The sequence below is a fragment of the Scyliorhinus canicula genome, chromosome 13 (genome assembly GCF_902713615.1).
Source record: "Scyliorhinus canicula chromosome 13, sScyCan1.1, whole genome shotgun sequence".
NCBI lineage: Eukaryota > Metazoa > Chordata > Chondrichthyes > Carcharhiniformes > Scyliorhinidae > Scyliorhinus > Scyliorhinus canicula.
The window spans coordinates 51,742,700-51,765,329 of record NC_052158.1 but is presented as its reverse complement, the minus strand read 5'-3'; the positions used below and the strand labels follow the sequence as shown (position 1 = coordinate 51,765,329).

At 48.8% G+C, this 22,630-nt stretch overlaps 1 protein-coding gene across 1 annotated transcript; it reads right to left on the bottom strand.

Moving 5' to 3' along the window:
• Nucleotides 1-695: 695 nt before the first annotated feature.
• Nucleotides 696-22,528, bottom strand: psmb9a (proteasome 20S subunit beta 9a). Its single transcript, XM_038817112.1, has 6 exons — nt 22,181-22,528; nt 14,137-14,204; nt 7,864-7,995; nt 6,726-6,855; nt 3,826-3,967; nt 696-873 (listed from the first exon to the last, which is right to left on the bottom strand). Exons 1-6 carry the CDS (start codon nt 22,232-22,234, stop codon nt 746-748), a joined length of 654 nt encoding a protein of 217 aa, XP_038673040.1. The 5' UTR covers nt 22,235-22,528; the 3' UTR covers nt 696-745.
• Between the last annotated feature and the right edge of the window lie 102 nt (nt 22,529-22,630).

Below are 22,630 nucleotides of genomic sequence, written 5' to 3'. Positions count from 1 at the left end.
TTCCTCCGGGTGCTCCGATTTCCTCCTACAGTCCAAAGATGTGCAGGTTAGGTGGATTGGCCATGCTAAATTGCCATTAGTGTCCAAAATTGCCCTTAGTGTTGGGTGGGGTTACTGGATTATGGGAATAGGCTTGGGTAGGGTGCTCTTTCCTAGAGCCAGTGCTAACTCGATGGACTGAATGGCCTCTTTCTGCACTGTAAATTCTTGTTTTGTTTCGAGCTTGTGGCTTTAACACCCCCTTTCTGCATGTTCCACCTGCGCCCCAACTCCTCACCCCACCATCTCCCTGACCCACCATGAACCTTGACTCCCTTAGAAAGTTGGGGATTTGCTGGACTAAACTATTGCAGTTCTCAATAGAATCATACGGTGCAGAACGGGACCGCTCAGCCCATTCTATCTATGCTAGCTCTTTGAGGGAGCGAGCCAACTCGTTTCGCTCCGCCTGTGCTTTCCCCTTTACGATGGTTCAGTCTGCTTCCTCCACCGTCTCAGGCAGCTCAAATGCAGACTTTTGACTGGCAGGCAAGGTTAAAATCAACTGGGGCACAAATAACAATAGGCAGTGGGCAGAGGGGGTGACATTGTCACTTTCATTGGCATCATTTTGCACCAGTGATTTTAGCAAATGCTTCTCGTTCCAGCCGAATTTACAGATCTGCGTTTACACATTGAATGAGGACACTGGTCTATTTGGCTTTTGGTCAATAAACAATTTATTGCAAATTAAAGCTATGCACAATCACTCATCGTGGAATTGAGGTAACTCATTGCCCAGAACGACTTTGTGCTCAGTTGCTTTCTCTGTAATCGCCGTGAGGTAAACCACTCCCCCACTTGAACCGTCTCTCCCAATGGCCAGGGCAATAGCTGTAATAGAGAGAGAGAATAATCAGTGAGGCTCCTGCTCTCCTCATCATCAGCAGTGGGCAGAACCATCCACTCAGACACAAACCATTTATCATCTGTAATATCCCCCACGGGACTTATGGGGTGGAAATGATTATCTTCCCTGTGGTCCTTGTAGAGTATGAGCTCCTCCACTGAGGGGGGCGGGGGAAGTCAATAAACCATTGTATAAAATGTTGGCCAGTAAGGCACCGGCCAGAATGGAACCCAGTAGGGATCTACTGGGAGGCGTATGTACCGTTAGTGTAAAAAGATCAAAGTTCTTTATTTTATTCAGTGTGAACTCCCCATATTCGTATAAAACTATCGGCTCACAGCCCCTCCCTAGCACAGATTCTGGGGAGGCACTCTGGCTGCTGAGGTGGGTGAGCGGACTGTACCTTCTCAACCGTACTCCCTGAGTCATTGAGTTTTACAGGTTTGAAAGAGGCCCTTCAACCCATTATGGCCTCAAGATTCACCCCTTCACATTCAATAGCATTACCATCACTGAATCCTCCACTATCGGCATCTTGGAGGTTACCATTGACTAGAAACTGAACTGGGCCAGCCATGTAAATACTGTGATTATAAGGCTAGGAATCCTGCAGAGGGTAATTCACCTCCTGACTCCACAAAGCCTGTCCACCACCTACAAGTCAGGAGTGCATCCACTTGCCTGGATGTGTACAGTTCCAACAACACTCAAGACGCTCATCACCATCCAGGACAAAGCAGCCAGCTTGATTGTTACCCCTTCCACAAATATTCAGTCCCTTCCCTTCACCACCGTCGAACAGTGGCAGCATGTGTACCAGCTGCAAGATGTACTGCAGGACTCATCAAGGCTCCTTGGGCAGCACCTTCCAAATCCATGACCACGACCATCGAGAAGGACAAGAGCAGCAGATACCTGGGAACCCCACCACCTGGAGGTTCCCCTCCAAGCCACTCACCATCCTGACTTGGAAATGTATCAGCTGTTCCTTCACTGGCGCTGAGACAAAATCCAGCAACGCCCTCCCTAACAGCATAGTGGGTGTACCTACATCACACAAACTGCAGTGGGTCAAAAAGGCAATTTATCACCAACTTCTCAAGGGCAATTGGAAATGGGCAATAAATGCTGGCCGAGCCAGCGACGTCCCAAACCTGCAAATGAATTAAAATGATGCCCAGGAGCTTTGTGCGGTTTCTGGTCCAATGAGGGTCCTTGATTCATCAGGGAGCACTGCGCTTGGGGATCCATTGAGAGGGTCAGGTTTCCATGAGTGAGATTGAGCTCTGGATGTATTTGTCTCTGGGGAAATCCATTCAGGAGTTTCACTACCTGTCGCGGTTTAAACTAAAGTCCGTGGGATTTCCCCATGGCCTCAATTATCATCTTTATTTCGCCCTGAATAACAATAATAATAATCTTTATTGTCACAAGTAGCTTACATTAACATTGCAATGAAGTTACTGTGGAATCCCCAAGTCCCCACATTCTGGCGCCTATTCGGGTACACAGAGGGAGAATTCAGAATGTACAAGTTACCGAACAGCATGTCTTTCAGGACTTTCTGGGAGGCACCCGGAGGAAACCCACACAGACATGGGGAGAATGTGCAGACTCTGCACAGACAGTGATCCACTGGTGCTGTGAAGCCACAGTGCTACAATAAAACCCTTCCATAAGATTCCATGACAGCGCAGGGAGGTTTGTTAGAGGTTTATAGTGGAGTGGGACGCGATAGTGGATTGATAGGGGTTTTACTCTGGAGTCGACCAAGTTCAATCAACTAGTTGGTCTTTTTCTGCCTTTCTTCAGTAGGAAGACTTGCATTGATATAGCGCCTTTCGCAGGCAAATGATATTCAAAAACATTTCAGAGCCAATGCGGCACAGTCACTGTTGTAAGGTAAGAAATGCGGCAGCCAAATTGTGCACAGCAAGCTCCCACAAGCAGCTACGTAGTAATGATTTTTTTTGTGATGTTGATTGAGGGATGAATGTTGGTCCGGACATGAGACAGAACTCCCCTCCTCCTCCAAACAGTGCCCTGGAATCTTTTGCACCCACCCATGCAGGAAAATGAGGGCTTGGTTTAATATCGCACCTGAAAGATCCCTCTGACAATGCGGCGAAGGGGGATAGGGCAGCATGGAAGTCAGTGGTAGGTCAGAACGAAGGACAGATTGACAAAGATGTCATGGATATGAGACGAAGGGGATGTTAATGGTGCCGCTGGGGACTGAAGAATATTAGTCTTAAGAATGTCTGAAGACTGAAGAATGTTAGTCGTGGCAAAGGTAGAATTGCAAAACCCTCACCAAGTATATCATTCATCTCATCCTGTCCCTTTTTAGTTCCGTCAAAGGCTCATTTGGACTTGAAACGGTAACTCTCTTTCTCTCTCCACAGATGCTGCCAGATCTGCTGCGTCTATCCAGCATTTTTCTGTGTTCATTTCAGGTTTCCAGTAACCATAGTGTTTTGCTTTTATTTAAATGTTCGCAGGACTTTTGAGTTATTCCAGATTGTGGCTTTGAAAATGGGAGTAGGATTCATTCAATCCGCATCGGGGGGGGTGGTCCAGAGGAGATTTGTTAGATTGACTGGACTGAGCGGGTTGTTGTATGAGGACAGTTTGGACAGACTGGGTTTGTTTTCATTGGAGTTTAGAAGAGTGAACCAGGGGCTCTGTTTTTAATCAGGGGCTGTGCTTATAGGACAGAAATGAGGAGACGTTTTTCTCTCGGAGTGTTATGTCTTTGGAACTCTTTGCCTCAGGAGAGGTGGATCACTGAATATGTTCATGGCGGAGGTAGAAAGATTCTTGTTAGGCAAAGGAATCAAATGGAGAATGTGGAACTCAGCACAGAGTAGTTGCGATCTTATTAAATGGCGGAGCTTATTTGTCAAATAAGCTTCCACCAGGCCATTTGTTCTCACCGTTGATTACAAATTGCAGGCACTCGTCCTTGCTCATTCCAGCTTTATAAGCAGCGTCGACGTATCCATAAATGTAGACACTCCCAGAGCCCCCAACGGAGAAGGGCTGCCGGACCAGCATTCCTCCCAGAGTGGCGTAGACCTGGATCAGGGAGATACACAGCATAGCGTAAGAACTGTTCCAAATATCTCGATTTGTTAATGACTAAACATGTCTGATGAACTGGGTTGATTACTTTTTTGTTCAGGAGCTGAAGAGGGCCATGGTGTGGGGCAGCCAGATGTTCTTAACAAAGTGACAGACTTGTGAGCAACATTTGGGCCCACAGAATTACAGCAGCATGGTCGCCAAGATAACTGAGTGACTGAGGGAGCAGTGGTAAATAGTTGTCTTTCAGCCTGGAGGCTGGATGGGATTCCCCAGGGGTGAGTGACAGGTCCCATGACTGTTCTTGATCTGTATTGATGACCAGCCTCCCCGGACAGGCGCCGGAATGTGGCGACTGGGGGCTTTTCACAGTAACTTCATTGAAGCCTGCTCGTGACAATAAGCGATTTTCATTTTCATTTTTTCATTTCACCTTTCCCGAATGGCTGCAAGGTGGGGGGGGTGGGTGAATTCCAAATTTGGGGATGACGCAAAGCGCGCGATTGCTAAGTGTGCAGGGGGTAGCATAGAGAGGCTAGTGGAAATGAGTGGGGAGGCAATATACAATAAAAAGGGGCTTCTTTAGAAACAGAAGATCCTTGAGCGGCATGGTGGCACAGTGGTTAGCACTGTGTTAGCACTGAGTTCAATTCCAGCCTCGGGTTTGTATAGTTTGCACGTTCTCCCCATGTCTCGTGGGTTTCCTCCGAGTGATCTGGGGCGAAATTCTCCCCTACCCGGCAGGGCGGGGGGTACCAGCGTAGCGGACTGGCCCCAACCACTCCGGCGTCGGGCCCCCCCAAAAGTGCGGACTTCTCCACACCTTTAGGGGCTACGCCCGCGCCGGAGTGGCTCCTGCTCCGCCGACTGGCGCCAACGGCCTTTGGCGCTACGCCGACCGGCGTCAGGGCTGGCCAAAAGGCCTTCGCCGGGTGGCGTTAGTCCGCGCATGTGCCGGAGCGTCAGCAACCATTGATGTCATCACCGGTGCACGCGCGGTGGAGGGGGTCTCTTCCGCTTCCGCCATGGTGGAGGCCGTGGCGGCGGCGGAAGAAAAAGAGTGCCCCCACGGCACAGGCCCGCCCGCTGATCAGTGGGCCCCGATCGCGGGCCAGGCCACCGTGGGGGCACCCCCCGGGGTCCGATCGCCCCCCCCTACAGGGCCCCGGGGGCCCGCTTGCGCCGCCAATCCTGCCGGCAGAGAGGTGGTTTAAACCACATCGACGGGAGCGGCCTGACAGCGGCGGGACGTCGGCCCATCACGGCCCGGAGAATCGTCGCAGGGGGTCCGCCGACTGATGATTCCCACCCCTGCCGATTCCCGGGTGGCGGAGAATTCCGGCCACGGTGGGGGTGGGATTTACACTGGCCCCGGGTGATTCCTCGACCCTGCGGGGGGAGGCTCGGTGAATTCCGCCCCAGGTTTCCTCCCACAGTCCAAAATTGTGCAGGTTAGGTGGATTGGCCATGATAAACTGCCCCTCAATGTCCAAAGATGTGTTGGTTAGGTGAGGTTACGGGGATAGTGTGGGGGAGTGTGACTGGGTAGCGTGCTCTTTCAGAGGGTCGGTGCAGACTTGATGGAACAAATGGCCTCCTTCTGCACTGTAGGAATATAGTTCTAAACTTGGAGAAATCATTGAAGGTGACAGGTCAGGTTGAGAGAGTGGCTACTATTCCCTCCAGTTATGCCAGCGATTGTAACAGTGTGGGCCGTACTCTGTGAATTGCGATGGATCCATCCTGTGTTACACGGGATTCTGGGCTTTAGAGAGACACAGGGCGGTATTTTACAGTCCTGTCACAGTGGGCTGGGCTGTAACGCAGGGTGAGCCATTCAAAGATCCATTGTCTTAGGCGGGACAGGAAAAATCCCCCCCCCCCCCCCCTCCCCCCCCCTCTCCGTGGAGTATAAATTCAAGGAAATTATGACAGCGGCCTGTGGGGCGCACTGAGCCTCAGTGCTGAATGAATGGGCAAATAACCAGAGACGGTAACACAGTGCCCTGATATAAATCGTCTGGGAAGGGGGGGGGGGGGGGGGGGGGGGAGAGAGAACTAGTCTGTGTGATGGAAGACCCTGATTGGTCTCAAATTCATCAAGGCGAACAAAATCAGACATCTCAGACCACCAACATGAACTATCAATTTAAACAAAGTTGAGGGTTTGATTGACCTGTCCAGCACCAAAACCCGTTTCTAGAAACTGGCCCTCACTTCCTGCATGATTTTTGAGGCACGTTCTCTGGTAATGCAGCTGTGGTAGTCATCACTGTTTGTACATAGTGCACGTATGAGATGTAATACGGTAAGGCTCCGTACTGCAGGTACGGGGGTAGATCCCTGCCTGCTGGCTCCGCCCAGTAGGCGGAGTATAAATGTGTGGGCTCACCGAGCTGCAGCCATTTTGGCAGCTGCTGTAGGAGGCTACACATCTCTGTGTAATAAAGCCTCGATTACGCTCTACTCTCGTCTCGTCGTAATTGACAGTGCATCAGCAGCATGGGGTCAAACTGAAACCCTGGTTACAGTCATGGTGGAGACACAAACTCTGATTCCTTTAGCTTTCAGGTGATGATTTTACTGGGGGCGATCGGTAGAATCCAAGTAGAAGTGGGACCGTTTATTAATTGCGAATGTATCGATCAACAATCAAGGTAGAGATCGAGTAGGATTTATCACGAGGATTTGTGTTAAGAGCTGGTCCAAACAGTGAAGACAGACTGTTAGTATAATTGTAATGGACAGGTACCTGGCCTTTTTCCTTCCTGTCCCAGCCAGCTATGATCAGGTGAGCTGATAACTCCTCCTTATACTTGTAACTGATGTTTTTAACCATGGCGGCAGCTGCTCGAACCATTGGAGCATCTTCCATTTCAATGCTGATTGACAGAAAGGTGAACGTGTTATTAGATTAGACACAATAAACTGTTTCTGCTGCGAGAGTAACACTTGCTTCAGGTGGACCAAGAGCTGAAGACTCGAACTCCCGCAGTCTGGAGTACAATGTACACATAGGTCAGATACACAGTCAGATGGGTAATGTACAGACTGTAAGTTCCTGTTGGTCAGGACCTATCAACAGATAGCTGGATCTGTACAGGATCCTGGAACTTTAGAAGAAGTCAGATCTCTGCTGGTCCCAGTGGGGAATGTCTGCTGATCTCAGTAGAGAGTGTCTGCTGGTCTCACTGGAGAGTATCTGCTGGTCTCAGTGGAGAGTGTCTGCTGGGCAATGGGGAATGTCTGCTGGTCTCAGTGGAGAGTGTCTGCTGGTCAGTGGGGAATGTCTGCTGGTCTCAGTGGAGAGTGTCTGCTGGTCTCAGTGTGGAATCTGCTGGTCCCGGTGGAGAGTGTCTGCTGGTCTCAGTGTGGAATCTCTGCTGGTCCCGGTGGAGAGTGTCTGCTGGTCTCAGTGTGGAATCTCTGCTGGTCCCGGTGGAGAGTGTCTGCTGGTCTCAGTGTGGAATCTCTGCTGGTCCCGGTGGAGTGTTTTTTGGTCCCAGTACAGTTTCTGCTAGTCCCAGGGGGAAGTATCTGCTGGTCTTGGGGGAGGGGTGGGTGGGGAGTGTTGCTGGCCCCAGGTTGTGGGGGCGGGAGTGTCTGTCTGCTGGTCACAGTAGGGACTGTGTGCTAATCCTAGTTGGGTGGGGGTGGACGGGGGTGTGTGTGGAGGGAGAGTCTGGTCACCGAGGAGTATCTACTAGTTGAGGCCATTCCTCCAGCTGGAGTCCACTACTATTCCCTCCAGTTATGCCAGTGGTTGTAAAAATGTGAGCCTTTCCCTGAATTGCGATGGGCCTATCCTGTGTACAAAACGGTGCCTCAGAATGTTTCAGCAAGCAATATCTGGCTGATTTGTGTCGAATTCAATAAAATGAGCAGCTTACCTGTGTAATTCCAGTTGGTAATTGACAGAGTCAGCGATTGCCTGGGCATCAGCTGCTGAACCAGACAGTGCGCAGTAAATCCGATCGTGGAGCGGGGACAGCTTGTTCATCACTCGATTGCATATAGAATCCCTATAGACACACAGGGAACATTATTAACCCTCCCTCTGCTCGATCAGTGACCACACACAGCATAGAATGAAACTGGGGGGACAGTGGGTGCAACTGATCCTCAGCAATATTGTGAATCAAACTGATGGCAGGATTTACGTACGAGGAGAGATTGAATCGGTTAGGATTATATTTGCTCGAATTCAGAAGAATGAGGGCAGGTCTCATAGAAACCTATAAAATTCTAACAGGACTGGACAGGGAATGAAGGATGTTCCCGATGGTGGGTGTGTCCAGAACCAGAAGTCACGGTCTGTGGGTACGGATCAGACAATTTAGGACAGAGATGAAGAGAAATTTCTTCACCCAGAGAGTGGTCAGCCTGCGAATTTCAATATTTTGAGTCCAAAATATTGTATGGTTTCAAGAAGCAGCACGGTAGCACAGTGGTTAGCATAAATGCTTCACAGCTCCAGGGTCCCAGGTTCGAATCCCGGCTTGGGTCACTGTCTGTGTGGAGTCTGCACGTTCTCCCCGTGTGTGCGTGGGTTTCCTCCGGGTGCTCCGGTTTCCTCCCACAGTCCAAAGATGTGCAGGTTAGGTGAATTGGCCAGGCTAAATTGCCCTCAGGGTCCAAATTGCCCTTAGTGTTAGGTGGGGTTACTGGGTTATGGGGATAGGGTGGAGGTATGGGCTTGGGTAGGGTGCTCATTCCAAGAGCCGGTGCAGACTCGATGGGCCGAATGGCCTCCTTCTTCACTGTAAATTCTATGAAAAGCAGTTAGATATAGCACTTAGGGCGAAGGGGGTCAAAGGATATTGGAGGAAAGCGGGATTAGGCTATTGAGTTGGATGGTCAGCTATGACCATAATGAATGGCAGAGTGGGCTCAATGGGCCGAATGGCCTCCTCCTGCTCCTATTTTCGATATTTCTATCCTCACAACCAATGAAATATTTGTTTGATACAGTGACCCATATTCCAAATTGCAGTAGCTCCTCTAATTGGCTCAGCCCCCAGATTGTGGATAGATCTGGAAAGTCCCAGGAATGGGAACGTTGGCCTCAAAGAAGGAATGGATGACCAGGCCATTTGCCAGTCACTGTTCAGCATCCACCCCATGGGTTGCAGGGGTGGGTGAGGGGGAAATTAAGGAATGCTCAAAGTGAGGGATGTTACGGGAATGAGGGGACAGGAAATCCTGAGCATTACTTCCTGCTCAGTCTGGAAAGTCTACAGTTTTAACGATAAAGGAAACCATTAAACTGCAGAACAAGGAGACAGGCCTGGCAGAATGTAGGATCTCACCAAGGCTGAGATAATCAGGAATTGTTCATTCATCCACACCGGGCTTAGATTCATGGAATGCGGGAGAACAGAAGGAGGCCTTTCGGCCCATTCTGCCTGTGCCGGCCCTCTAAAACAGCTGTCAACAATCCCACTACCCTGCCTTTTCCTCGTTGCTTTGTGATATTTTCCTTATTCAGGATGTATCGTATTCTCTGTGAAAGTTAGAATTGAATCTTCTTCCACTGCCCTTTAAAACCATAGGAATTAAAGCAGAAGTATGCCATTTGGCCCATTGAATCTCCTCCACCTGATCTCATAATCCTCAACACTTTCCCGCCTTATCCCCATAACCCTGGATTTCCTTCCTGATTAAAAATCTGTCTCAGTCTTGAATGTACTTAATGACCCAGCCTCGACAGCTCTCTGCGGTAAAGAATTCCACAGATTCACTATCCTCTGACAGAAGAAATTCCTCCTCATCCCTGTCTGAAATGGACGATCCCTTCCTCTGAGATTATTCCCTCTGGGCCTGGACTCTCACACATGAGGAAACATATGTGGTATTATTGTACATGAAGGCATAAGGGATGGTGCTAAACCTTATGGGACAAGGACATAAGAAGGTGGTAGCAGGGGGAGAGAGGAATTGGCTAGAGAGAGAGCAGTTGTGTACTTGAAAGTTCTGTTAGTTAGAGATAGCATAGTTTAATCTAGAAACCTTCTACTTTAGGAATGTGAACGAATCATAGTTAGTCATGTAATAAATGTGTAGTATTGTCCGTTAACAAAGCTTTGTGTTCTTTATTCGACACTCTGCGTCTGAGCCATCCAGGTAAAGCAAAGCAGAGAACACAAAAACATCCTATCAGCATCAACCCTGTCAAGCCCTCTGAGAATCCTATATGTCTTAATACTGTCATCTCTCATTTTTCGAAACTCCAATGAGTACAGGCCCAATCTATTCAACCTTTTTTTCAGACGGCCATTGCAGATGGTACATTCCAGATCTAAACAACTTGCTGCGTCAAATAAATTCTTCTCCCTCTCTCCTTCCATCTGGATCTCCCTCCCAAACATCTCCTGTAACCAACCCCTTCAGCAGAGGTTACCGCTCAGAAATCAACATCAGGCGATGTTCCCCCTTTCTCATCACGACCGTTACACAGAGGCGTAACTGTTGCCTCTGAATCCAGATGGTCCGAGGTTCCAGTCCTGAAGTCTCGCTCGACACTCGGCCCTGTCCTGAGGGTGTGCTGCACTGTCAGAGGTGCTGAACTTCAGATTATATTTTTAAACTGAGGGGGCCCTGTCTACTCTGTCAGTTGGACATGAGAAAATTCTATTCCGGAGAAGAGATGTTGGAAGAGATGAAAATTAAATGAAATGAAAATCGCTTATTGTCACAAGTAGGCTTCAAAATGAAGTCACTGTGAAAAAACCCCAGTCGCCACATTCCGGCGCCTGTTTGGGGAGGCTGGTACGGGAATTTGGATCGTACGATTTGGATTGTACCAGAAACACCGAATGTTAATGTGGAGTTACAACAAGCAAATGAGGAAGGCCAATGGCATGTCAGGGAGGTAGTGGCACAATGATATTGTGATGAGGCTAGTCATCAGAGACCCAGGGTACCTGGGTTCCAGTCACACACAGGAGATGGTGAAATTTGAATTCAATAGTTCTATTGACCAAGTTAAAAGTCCAATGACCACGAGATTGTTGTTGATTGTTATAAAAACTCATCTGGTTTACTAATATCATTTAGAGAAGGAAATCTGTCATTCTTTTTTTTTAAAAATTAGAATGCCTAATGTTTTTTTCCAATGAAGGGGCAATTTAGCATGGCCAATCCACCTAATCTGCACATCTTTGGGTTGTGGAGGAGAAACCCACGCAGACACGGGGAGAATGTGCAAACTCCACACGGACAGTGACCCAGGGCCGGGATTGAACCTGGGACCTCAGCACCGTATGCAGCAATGCTCACCACTGTGCCACCGTGCCACCCGTAAATCTGCCATCCTTACCTGGTCTGGCCGACATGTGACACCAGATCCACAGCAACATGGTTGACACTTAACTGCCCCGTTGAAATGGCCTAGCATGCCACTCAGTTCAAGGGCAATTAGGGATGGGCAACAAATGCTGGCCCAGCGACTCCTACATTCCATGAAATAATATTAAAAACAGTTGGCTTTTATTTCCAGCAGGTTGGAGTACAATCTGTCTTCCAACAGGGTTTCGGTGAGAACACATAGAATCATCGAATTGCTACAGTGCGGAAGGAGGCCATTCGGCCCATCGGGTCTACACTGACCCTCTGAAAGTGCACCCTACCAAGGCTCAGTCCCCCACAACCCTGTAACCCCATCAAACCGTTTGGACACTAAGGGCAATTTATCATGGCCAATCCACCTAACCTGCACATCTTTAGACTGTGGGAGGAAACCGGAGGAAACCCACGCAGACACGGGGAAAACTTGCAAACTCCGCACAGACAGTCACCCAAGGCTGGAATTGAACCCGGGTCCCTGGAGCTGTGAGGCAGCAATGCTAACCACTGCGCTGCCCTGAACATCTGGAATAATGTGGGCAATTTTGGTCTCCACATTTAGGGAATGTTAGACTTGCATTGGAGGTGGTACATCAAAGGTTCACGAGATTGTTTCCCGAGATAAAAGAGTAGTCCAATGATGAAAGATTAAGTAAATTGGGTTTATATTCTCTGGAGTTTAGAAAAGAGTGGCAAGCGATCTCATTGAAACCTTCAAGACTCTCAAGGGGGTTTGATAGGATGGATGCTGAGAGATTGTTTCTGCTGGTTGGAGAATATAAAACACGGTGAGGGGAGGGAGGTGCTGGGCAGTGGGGGGAGCATAGGATCAGTGAGCCGATCATTTGGGACTGAGATGAGGAGAAATAGCTTCACGCAAGATTGTGAATCTTTGGACTTCTCTAGCCCAGAGGGTTGTGGATGCTCCATTGCTTGAGGCTGTGATAGACAAAGTTTTATCTCTCAGGGAATGAAGGAATGTGGGGAGTGGGTGGGAAAATGGAGTTGAATTCCTGGATCAGATGTGATGTTATTGAATGGCAGAGCAGGCTCAATGGGCTGAGTAGCTTACTCCTGCTCCTATATCTTGTGTGCCTGTGTAAGAGCGAGCAGAGCTTTACCCGGTATTGTGGGCTGACATCTATTCTCTGATCGCCAACGCTATTCCTTGGTCATTTATCTCATTGCTGTTTGTGGGAGGTTGCTGTGTGTTAATTGGCTGCCATGTTGGAGCAGTGACCACACTTCATTGGCTGTGGAGCGCTTTGAGATATTTGTGCCAGGTGCTCGACAGGTTCAGATTGGATTGGATTGGATTGGATTTGTTTATTGTCACGTGTACCGAGGCACAGTGAAAAGCATTTTTCTGCGAGTAGCTCAAAAAAATCATTAAGTACATGGGAAGAAAAGGGAAAAGAAGAAAATACATAATAGGGCAACACAAGATATACAATCTAACTACATAAGCATTGGCATCGGATGAAGCATACAGGGTGCACTGTTAATGAGGTCAGTCAGTAAGAGGGTGATTTAGGAGCCTGGTGGCAGTGGGGAAGAAGCTGTTTTTGAGTCTGTTCGTGCGTGTTCTCAGACTTCTGTATCTCCTGCCCAATGGTAGAAGTTGGAAGAGTGAGTAAGCCGGGTGGGGGAGGGATCCTTGATTATGCTGCCCGCTTTCCCCCGGCAGCGGGAGGTGTAGATGGAATCAATGGATGGGAGGCAGGCTTGTGTGAAGGACTGGGCGGTGTTCACGACTCTCTGAAGTTTCTTGCGGTCCTGGGCAGAGCAGTTGCCATACCAGGCTGTGATGCAGCCCGATAGGATGCTCTCTATAGTGCATCTGTAAAAGTTGGTAAGGGTCAATGTGGACATGCCGAATTTCCTTAGTTTCTTGAGGAAGTATAGACGCTATTGTGCTTTCTTAGTGGTAGCGTCGACGTTGGTGGACAAGGACAGATTTTTGGAGATGTACACCCCTAGGAATTTGAAACTGCTAACCATCTCCACCTCAGCCCCTTTGATGCCGACAGGGGTGTGTACAGTACTTTGCTTCATGAATTCAATGACCAGCTCTTTAGTTTTGCTGGCATTGAGGGAGAGATTGTTGTTGTTACACCACTCCACTAGGTTCTCTATCTCCCTCCTGTATTCTGACTCATTGTTATTCGAGATCCGGCCCACTATGGTCATATCGTCAGCAAACCTGTGGATGGAGTTGGAACCAAATTTTGCCACGCAGTCGTGTACGGACATGGAGTAGAGTAGCGGGCTAAGTATGTAGCCTTGAGGACTATTGTGGAGGAGGTGTTGTTCATTCTTACTAATTGTGGTCTGTGGGTGAGGAAGTCGAAGATCCAGTTGCAGAGTTGGGAGCCAAGTCCTATGAATTTGGTTGGGATTATGGTGTTGAAGGCGGAGCTGTAGTCAATAAATTGGAGTCTGATGTAGGAGCCCTTGTTGTCAAGATGCTCTAGGGATGAGTGTAGGGCCAGGGAAATGGCGCCTGCTGTGGACCGGTTGCTACGGTATGCAAAGTTCAGTGGATCAAGGCGTTCTGGGAGTATGGAGGTGATGCGCTTTATGATCAACCTCTCGAAGCACTTCATTGCGAAGAGCGATATGTTTGGAACGGAAGGAGAGAGGGCTGGATTCTCCAATCCCCAGCTGCATGTTTCTCGGCACTGTGCCGTTCCCTGCTGGCGGGATTTTATCTTCCCGCCGCTTATCAATGGGATTTTCCATTCAAGTTGCTGGGGCGGAACAGGGAATTTAAGGGGCCGGAGAATTATGGTGAGAGAATTAATGTGATGAAAACTTACCCAGCAGAGACGCGGGAATCAGAGCCAATCACCACTCCTCCATCAAACTCAACCGCGATGATAGTGGTCTGAAACAAAGGCATTTCAAAAAAGATCATCAATCTGGAGCAACGACAATACTGGAGCTTTGACTCAAGGTCATCTGGACTCGAAACGTTCGCTCTTTTCTCTCCCTGCAGATGCTGCCAGACCTGCTGAGATTTTCCAGCACTTTCTCTTTGGGTTTTATTAATATTGAAGCTCATCTATCAATAATGCTAATATCCATTTTAGAGATGTAGCGGTTGTTATGTTATCCTGCTTCGGATAACACAGGCTGCTACTTGATGCAGTCTTAATTAAAGGATGATCCAGACTCTGAAATGAGTTCAATGTGTTTATTGAACCATTAACACAGTTCTCAAATGAGTTTGACTCTCTGCTAATCTAACTGTAGTAACTCAGTCTAACTGTACCAGCTTGCTCTAAGCCACCTGCTGGGTGTGATGCTGCTGATCACCCTGTCTAACTCTCTATATGTCTGTCTGTGGAAAGAGGCAGGGTGTGAGTGCCTCATCCCTTTTATAGTGTTTATGTCATGCCCCCTTGTGGTGATGCTACCTTTGAGTGTCCTGACTGCCCATTGGTTGTGTCCAATTCTGAGTGTTCATTGTTTGCATATCATGACATCTCCGCCTTCTTTTTTTTAGATGTATATACATGTGAATGTGTCTGTCTAATGTGACTGACTGAGGAATACAGAACAGAATAAACAAAACAAATGCTCATAAGTCCAGTCTCTGAGGCTTGCGTCTGATCCTCGTCGACTGCCAGGGAGATGGTGGAGGGGATGACGGTGTCTTGACAGGCAAATGGGAGGCACAACTGGTGGCCTCGTGGTTCGAGGTGTCTGGAGGTGGAAATTCGACATGTGGAAATGGAGGGGAAAGTGCCTGGAAGCACCGTCCGCAGGTCCCTGTTCATCAGCAGTTGAGCTGACTACATGCCAGTGGACAAGGGAGTCGCCCGGTACGCAAGTAGTGCAAGGTGTATGTCGGAAATGGAGTCCAAGGCCTTGTGGATGAGCTGCTTAACGATGTGCACCCCTTTTTTGACTTTGCCATTGGACTGCAGATAGTGCGGACTGGAGGTGACATGTCTGAAATTGTAGCTCTTGGCAAACGTGGACCATTTTCGACTGTGGAAGCACGGGCCATTGTCACTCATGACGGTGTTCGTGATGCCGTGCCGTGAGAATGTCTCTTTACCCGCTTTGATGACGGTCTGTGAGGTGAGGTCTGGCAGCTTCAGCACCTCAGGATAGTTCAAAAAGTAATCAATCACTAAGATATAGTCGCGACCATTCGCGTGGAATAGGCCAATGCCAACCTTGGACCACGGAGAGGTCTCCAGGTCATGTGGTTGGAGCGTCTCCTTGCTCTGCGCTGGTTGGAACCTCTGACAGGTTTCGCAGTTCAGGACCATGTCCGTGATGTCCTGGTTGATGCGGGCCCGTAGACAACTTGCCAAGCCCTGCGTCTACACTTTTCTACAACCAGGTGTCCCTCATGAATCTGCCACAGCACCATGCTCTGGAGACGTAATGGAATGACTATCCTGTCTAGCTTGAGCATGATGCCATCGATCAGCGCCAGGAAGTCCTTGACGTTGTAGGATTTGAGGGCATTTCCCTTTCTGCCAGCCATTGCTGAGGTTGTGGATGACTCGCTGCAACAGGGGGTCTTTGGCCGTCTGTTCTCGGATGAGAACGATCTTCTCATCTGTTGCCGGGAGAGTGCTTGCACACAGTTGAAATTGTACCTCTGGAGTTTGAGCAGAATTCTCTGCAAACGAGGCGTTGTGTCATCCAGGTCATTTTTGATGATGCGGACCAGAGGCCTATGATCCGTCTCAACAGTAAATGTTGGAAAGCCAGAGACATAATCATGAAATTTGAGGATGACGGTGAGGAGACCTAAACACTCCTTCTGAATCTGCGCATATCTGGTCTCAGTGGGTGTCATTGCCCGTGACACGTATGCTACTGGTACCCAGGATGACGTGTCGTCTCTTTGAAGCAACACCGCCCCAATGCCATCCCGACTCGCATCTGTGGATATCTTGGTCTCTCGGTCTGGGTCAATGAATGTAGGGATGGGTGCAGTGCTGAGCTTGGCTTTCAGTTCCAGCCCCTCTGTTCGGTGCTCCGCCTTCCACTCAAAGGCAGTTGATTTTTTCATCGGGTTGCGTAGGGCCGTGGTGTGTGTGGCCAAATTCAGGACGATCTTGCGAAGGAAATTGACCATTCCCAGGAAGCACAGTACTGCTTTCTTGTCCTCGGGCCTCGGGGACTTTCATTGCCTCGATGGCTTAAATCTGTCCGTGTGCACACCATGTTGCGATATCTGATCGCCCAGGAGCTTCAGTTTGGATGTCCCAAAACAGCACTTGTTTAGCTTGAGGTTATGTTCATGTTTGCGTCGGAATACTTTCTTCAGTCGCCACACATGTTCCTCTGGGGTTGTGGACCAGATTATGATATCGTCAACGTAGACACGAACCCCTTCTATTCGCTCCATTGTCTGTTCCATGATGCGATGGAAAATCTCTGATGCCGAGATGATGCCAAATGGCATTCGGTTGTAGCAGAATCTGACCAAAGGTGTGATGAAGGTGCAGAGCCTTCTGCTGGATTCTACAAATTGGATTAGCCAAAATCCTTAGGATGCGTCCAATTTTGCGCGTGTGCCATCTCACTCGTGATTCCTTCCGTCTTTGGGATGGGGTAGTGCTCCCGCATAATGTTTCTGTTTAGATCCTTGGGATCAATGCAGATGCGTAGGTCCCCCGAAGGCTTCTTTATGCACACCATCGAGCTGACCCAGTCGGTTGGTTCAGTGACCTTGAAGATGATGCCTTTTTGCTGTAGACTCGTGAGCTCTGCCTTCAGGTGCTCTCTCAGGTGCATGGACCACTGGCTTGGCATCAGGCCGCAGTAGAATCTTGTACTCGTACAGCAGCGTGCCCACCCCACTAAATACATCTGGGTACTGGGTTAGGATGTCATCGATGCTGGCCTGAATATCCAAATGGGATGGTGTCGTGGTGTAGACCCTTTGAATGAGGTTCAGTTGCTTGCAGGTGTGCGCACCTAGCAGGGACTGATTTAACAATCTCGAAGCGTAAGCTTGCTTGTATATGTCGGTTGGACACCTGCAGATGGCAGGATCCCAGCCTTGATTGTGTTTCCATTGTAGTCCAGGACTTTGCAGGCAGCTGGAAGGATTATGGGGGCTTCTTGACTCTCTTGAAGTCCACCTGTGAAATCAGGTAGGCGGAGGCACCTGTGTCCAGTTTGAATTGGATGGGGCAGTGGTTGGCCTTCATCACTGTAAGCCATTCGTCCTCGGAATCCACAGCCAGGATTGATTGGACTCGCGATGTGTCCGGTGTGGCGTATTCGCACTTCGTAATAATGCCCACTCGGTAAGTGTTGTCCAGGTATTCATCATCTGGATCCATCACACTGCCTGGATCAGAGAGATGCATTCGGTGTTGCACACTTCTGATGCGCCGCTGTTGGAATCGGGAGCGCTGGCTCCTGACTGCAGATCTGCACAGGGCTGCATAGTGGTTTGGTTTCCCACAGTTTAAACAGCAATTGTCTCTTGCAGGGCAGAATTTTAAAAAATGGGCGGTGCCACAGTTCGCACACGTCATGACTCAGTGCGTCGTTGCGCATGTGCGGTGCAGTTCTCAGACGTCTGCACCTACGCAGTGCGGTTTTTGGCAGCTTCGTATTCCCGATCACATTGCGCATGCGTTGGGTCCCGGGACGAGTGCTCGAAATGGCTGCTTTCGTCAAAGTGGAGGCGGGAGATGGCTGAACACTCTCCATCTTGTGGGAGGCTTGTTTTTCACTTTCTGCCGTTTTGTACTGTGAATAGCGTTTTTCAGAGTGCTCATGCACAGTACACATTTCAATCGCGACTGGCAAGGTCATGTGCTTGATTTTCAGTAACTGCTCTCGCAGAGGATCAGAGTGGACTCCAAAAACTATTTGGTCTCTGATCATGGAGTCAGTTATATCACCGAAGTTGCAGGATTGCGCTAGCAGTCTAAGGTTAGTTGGATAGGTGTTGAAGGATTCATCTTCACCTTGCATCCTCTGCTTGAAGATCTGCCCTTCGGAAAAGTGAAAGGAGTTGAAGATCTCTATCGCATGGTCCCCCCCAGTGGTGAGTAGAAGAGCTACCTTCCGAACATCGATCGCGCTATTGAGGTCGGATGCTTCCACGTATAGTTGAAATTTCTGCTTGAATGTTCACCAGTTGGCACTAAGATTGCCGGTGATCCTGAGCTGATGAGGAGCCGGAACCTTGTCCATTGTGCCTGTATTCAGTAGCTGGTTGTCACGGATCTTGCTGAGATGAACTAAGTAGATTGAACAGTCACTCCTGGTATCATGTTGTGTTATGCTGCTTCGGATAACACAGGCTGCTACTTGATGCAGTCTTAACTAAAGGATGCTCCAGACTCTGAAATGAGTTCAACGTGTTAATTGAACCATTAACACAGTTCTCAAATGAAAATGAAATGAAATGAAAATCGCTTATTGTCACAAGTAGGCTTCAAATAAAGTTACTGTGAAATGCCCCTAGTCACCACATTCCAGCGTCTGTTCGGGGAGGCTGGTACAGGAATTGAACCATGCTGCTGGCCTGCCTTGGTCTGCTTTAAATGTCAGCTCTGCTAAACCAGCCCTTGGAATGAGTTTGACTCTCTGCTAATCTAACTGTAGTAACTCAGTCTAACTGTACCAGCTTGCTCTAAGCCACATGCTGGGTTGTGATGCTGCTGATCAACCCTGTCTAACTCTCTAGATGGCTGTCTGTGGAAAGAGGCAGGGTATGAGTGCCTCATCCCTTTTATAGTGTTTATGTCGTGCCCCCTTGTGGTGATGCCACTTCTGAGTGTCCTGACTGCCTATTGGTTGTGTCCCATTCTGAGTGTTCATTGGTTGCATGTTTGCATGTCATGGCAGTGGTAACGTGACTGGACCAGTAATCCAGAGGCTAATGCTCTGGGGACATGGGTTCAAAACCCATCACAGTAGTTGGTGGAATTTAAATTCAATGAATGAATCTGTAACTAAAAGTTAGTCTCAGTAATGGTGACAGCGAAACCATCGTCGATTGTTGTGAAAACCTAAAATCTGCCTTCCTTACCTGGTCTGACCTCCATGTGACTCCAGACCCACAGCGATGTGACTAACTTTAACTGCCCCTCTGAAATGGTGCATTCAAAAGGAATTAGGGATGAGGACAAATGCCGGCCTTTGCCAGCGATGCCCACATCCCATGAATTAATAAATAAAAAGAGCTCGCGACTCTATAGGGTCTGAGGTGCCAGTGAGACAGGGCATACGTAGGGATGGTCATAGTGATGTCTGGGATGTTATTTGTAAGGTATGATTCTGTCAGTATGTTGCTTAACTAGTCTGTGAGTCTCCCAAATTTGGCACAAGCCCCCAGATGTTAGTACGAAGGACTTTGAAGTGTCGACAAGGCTGGGTTTGCCATCGTCGTTTCCAGTGTCTGGGTTGATGCCGGGTGGTCTGTCCGCTTTCATTGCTTTCCATAAAATTCTGATACAACTGAGTGGCTTGTTAGACCAGTTCTGTGGGGCAGTTAAGCAACCAAACACATGTTGTGGGTCTGGAGTCACATGTAGCGTGAAAAGCTAAATTATCCGATTGATGTGAAAAGCTCTCAGGACAGCATTTGAAGACCATAAGAAATAGGAGCAGAAGTAGGTCACTCGGCCCCTCGGATCTGCTCCGCCATTCAATGAGATCATGGCTGATCTAGTAATCGTCAACTCCACTGTCCTGCCTGAACCTCATAACCCTGGATTCCCTGACTGGTTATAAACCTGTCTATCTCAGCCTTGAACATACTGAACAACGCAGCCTCCATAGCTCTGCGATAAGGAAATCCACAGATTTACTGTTCCCTAAGAAAAGAAATTCCTCCTCATCTCTGTCATAAATGGGCAAGCCCTTCCTCTGAGATTATGCCCCTTGGTCCTCTCGAGGTGTCAGTCTTCAGCCAGCACGATTCACTCCATATGATATCAAGAAATGGCTGAAGGACTGGATTCTGCAAAGGCTATGGGCCCCAACAATATTCCAGCAATAGTACTAAAGACTTGTGCTCCAGAACTTTGTGCACCCCTAGCCGAGCAGTTCCAGTACAGCTACAACACTGGCATCTACCCGGCAATATGGAAAATTGTCCAGGTGTGTCCTGTACACAAGAAACAGGACAAATCCAACCCAGCCAAATACTGCCCTATCACTCTACTGTCCATCATCAGCAAAGTGATGGGAGGAGTCATTAGCAGTGCTATCAAACAGCATCTGCTCAGCAATAACCTGCTCACGGATGCTCAATTTGGGTTCTGCCAGGGTCACTCAGCTCCTGACCTCATTACAGCCTTGGTTCATGTGGTGATTGTGGTGAATGTAACATGGTAATTCACACTGTATCTTTGTAAGCACAGTAGCGTTATCTGACTACTAGGGGTAGTAGCTCTGGGAATGCTCAGGAGCTTGTACAGGGCTCCACCCTTGGCTCCGCCCATGACTCCTCCCCCTTGTGCTGCTGTATAAATACCCTTGTCCAGAGTCAGCCTGCAGTTCACCGAGAGTTCATCAACGGGTAACAGGCTGGCTCTGTAGTAAAGAAATCTCCCACTGGCTGCGGTGCTTTAAGGCCTACCTGGCAGAAGCGAGCACAGCCTTCCATCATAGGGGCTGGTTTAGCTCACTGGGCTAAATCGCTGGCTTTTAAAGCAGACCAAGCAGGCCAGCAGCACGGTTCGATTCCCGTACCAGCCTCCCCGGACAGGTGCCGGAATGTGGCAACTAGGGGCTTTTCACAGTAACTTCATTGAAGCCTAGTCATGACGATAAGCGATTTTCATTTCATTTTTTCATAAGGTCAGAAGTGAGGGTGTTTGCAGATGACTGCACAATGTTCAGCACCATTCGTGACTTCTCAGATAATGAAGCAGTCTATGTCCAAATGCAGCAAGACCTGGACAATATCCAGGCTTGGGCTGACAAGTGGCAAGTTACATTTTCACCTTGCAGGTGCCAGGTAATGACCATCTCCAATAAGAGAGAATTCAATGGCATTACCATCGCTGAATCCCCCGCAACCAACATTCTGGACTGAATTGGACTAGCCATATAAATATTGTGGCTATTAGAGTTGGTCTGAGGCTAGGAATCCTACAGCGAGTAACTCTTCCCCTGACCCCCAAAGCCTATAGGGCACAAGTCAGGTGTGTAATGGAATACTATCCAGTTGCCTGGATGAGTGCCGTCACCATCCAGGACAAAGTAGCCCGCTTGATTGCTACCCTTCCACAAACATTCAAACCCTCCACCACCGTGGCAGCCACGTGTACCATCTACAAGATGCACTGCAGGACCCACCAAGATTCCTTAGACAGCACCTTCCAAACCCACGACCACTGCCATCTAGAAGGACAAGAGCAGCAGATACCTGGGAACCCCAACACTAGGAAGATCCCCTCTGAGCCACACACCGCCCTGACTGAGAAATATATCACTGTTCCTTCACTGTCGCTGGTCAGAATCCTGGAACTCCCTCCTGAACAGAACCTACACCACGTGGTGGTGTAAGATGGTGGCTCACCACCACCTTGTCAAGGGGTAATTAAGGATGGGCAATAAATGGTGGACTGTTCAGCGATGCCCACATCCCGTAAATGAATTTTGAAACGCCTCAAGTCACAGTGTAAACTCCTGCTGTGTATGTGGAAAGGAAGAGGAGTTACTCATCATGCACCCGCCCACCCACACCAGAGGAACTGTGCCTGGCGTGCCCCCAGTGCCCACTGCACCCACAATCTGGGGGGCAATTGCACTGCGATCTGCTCGCTTTGGGGGGGGGGGGAGATCTCAGTTCCTGATCACTGTGTGTCCTGCATGCAGGCTGTGAGGCTTCTCTTTAACCTTGTGCAGCTCACTTACCCCAGTTCTGACTTCTGGTGTGGCACAGCCCGGGTTCTCAGGATATTGAGGCATCCTCTCGACCCTCAGACACTCCCGTCTCTGAAATCTGGGATCAGATGAACCTGCACTCGGAGTGTGAATGAAAAGCTGTTCTAGCTTCGAGTCACTCAGGGGCCGCTTCCTGGTGAGAATGAAACAGAAACCAAATCTCCAAGTGTTTAACTGAACTATCTGATTGCTTTTAATATACGGTGCCCAAACAATTTGAGAGGAACATCCAAAGTGATAACTTTAATCAACCCTCAGGAGATTTTAGTCCGACTGATTTCTGTTAATGTGTCAGACATTTATCACAGGACAATTCGTCTGAAGCCATGTAAAGTTCACAAGCTCCTGAGTTTGAATTTTAAACCTCACACCCCATCTTGTGGTAAGGGCCAGCCTAACAGACATGTTTCAGATCAGGGC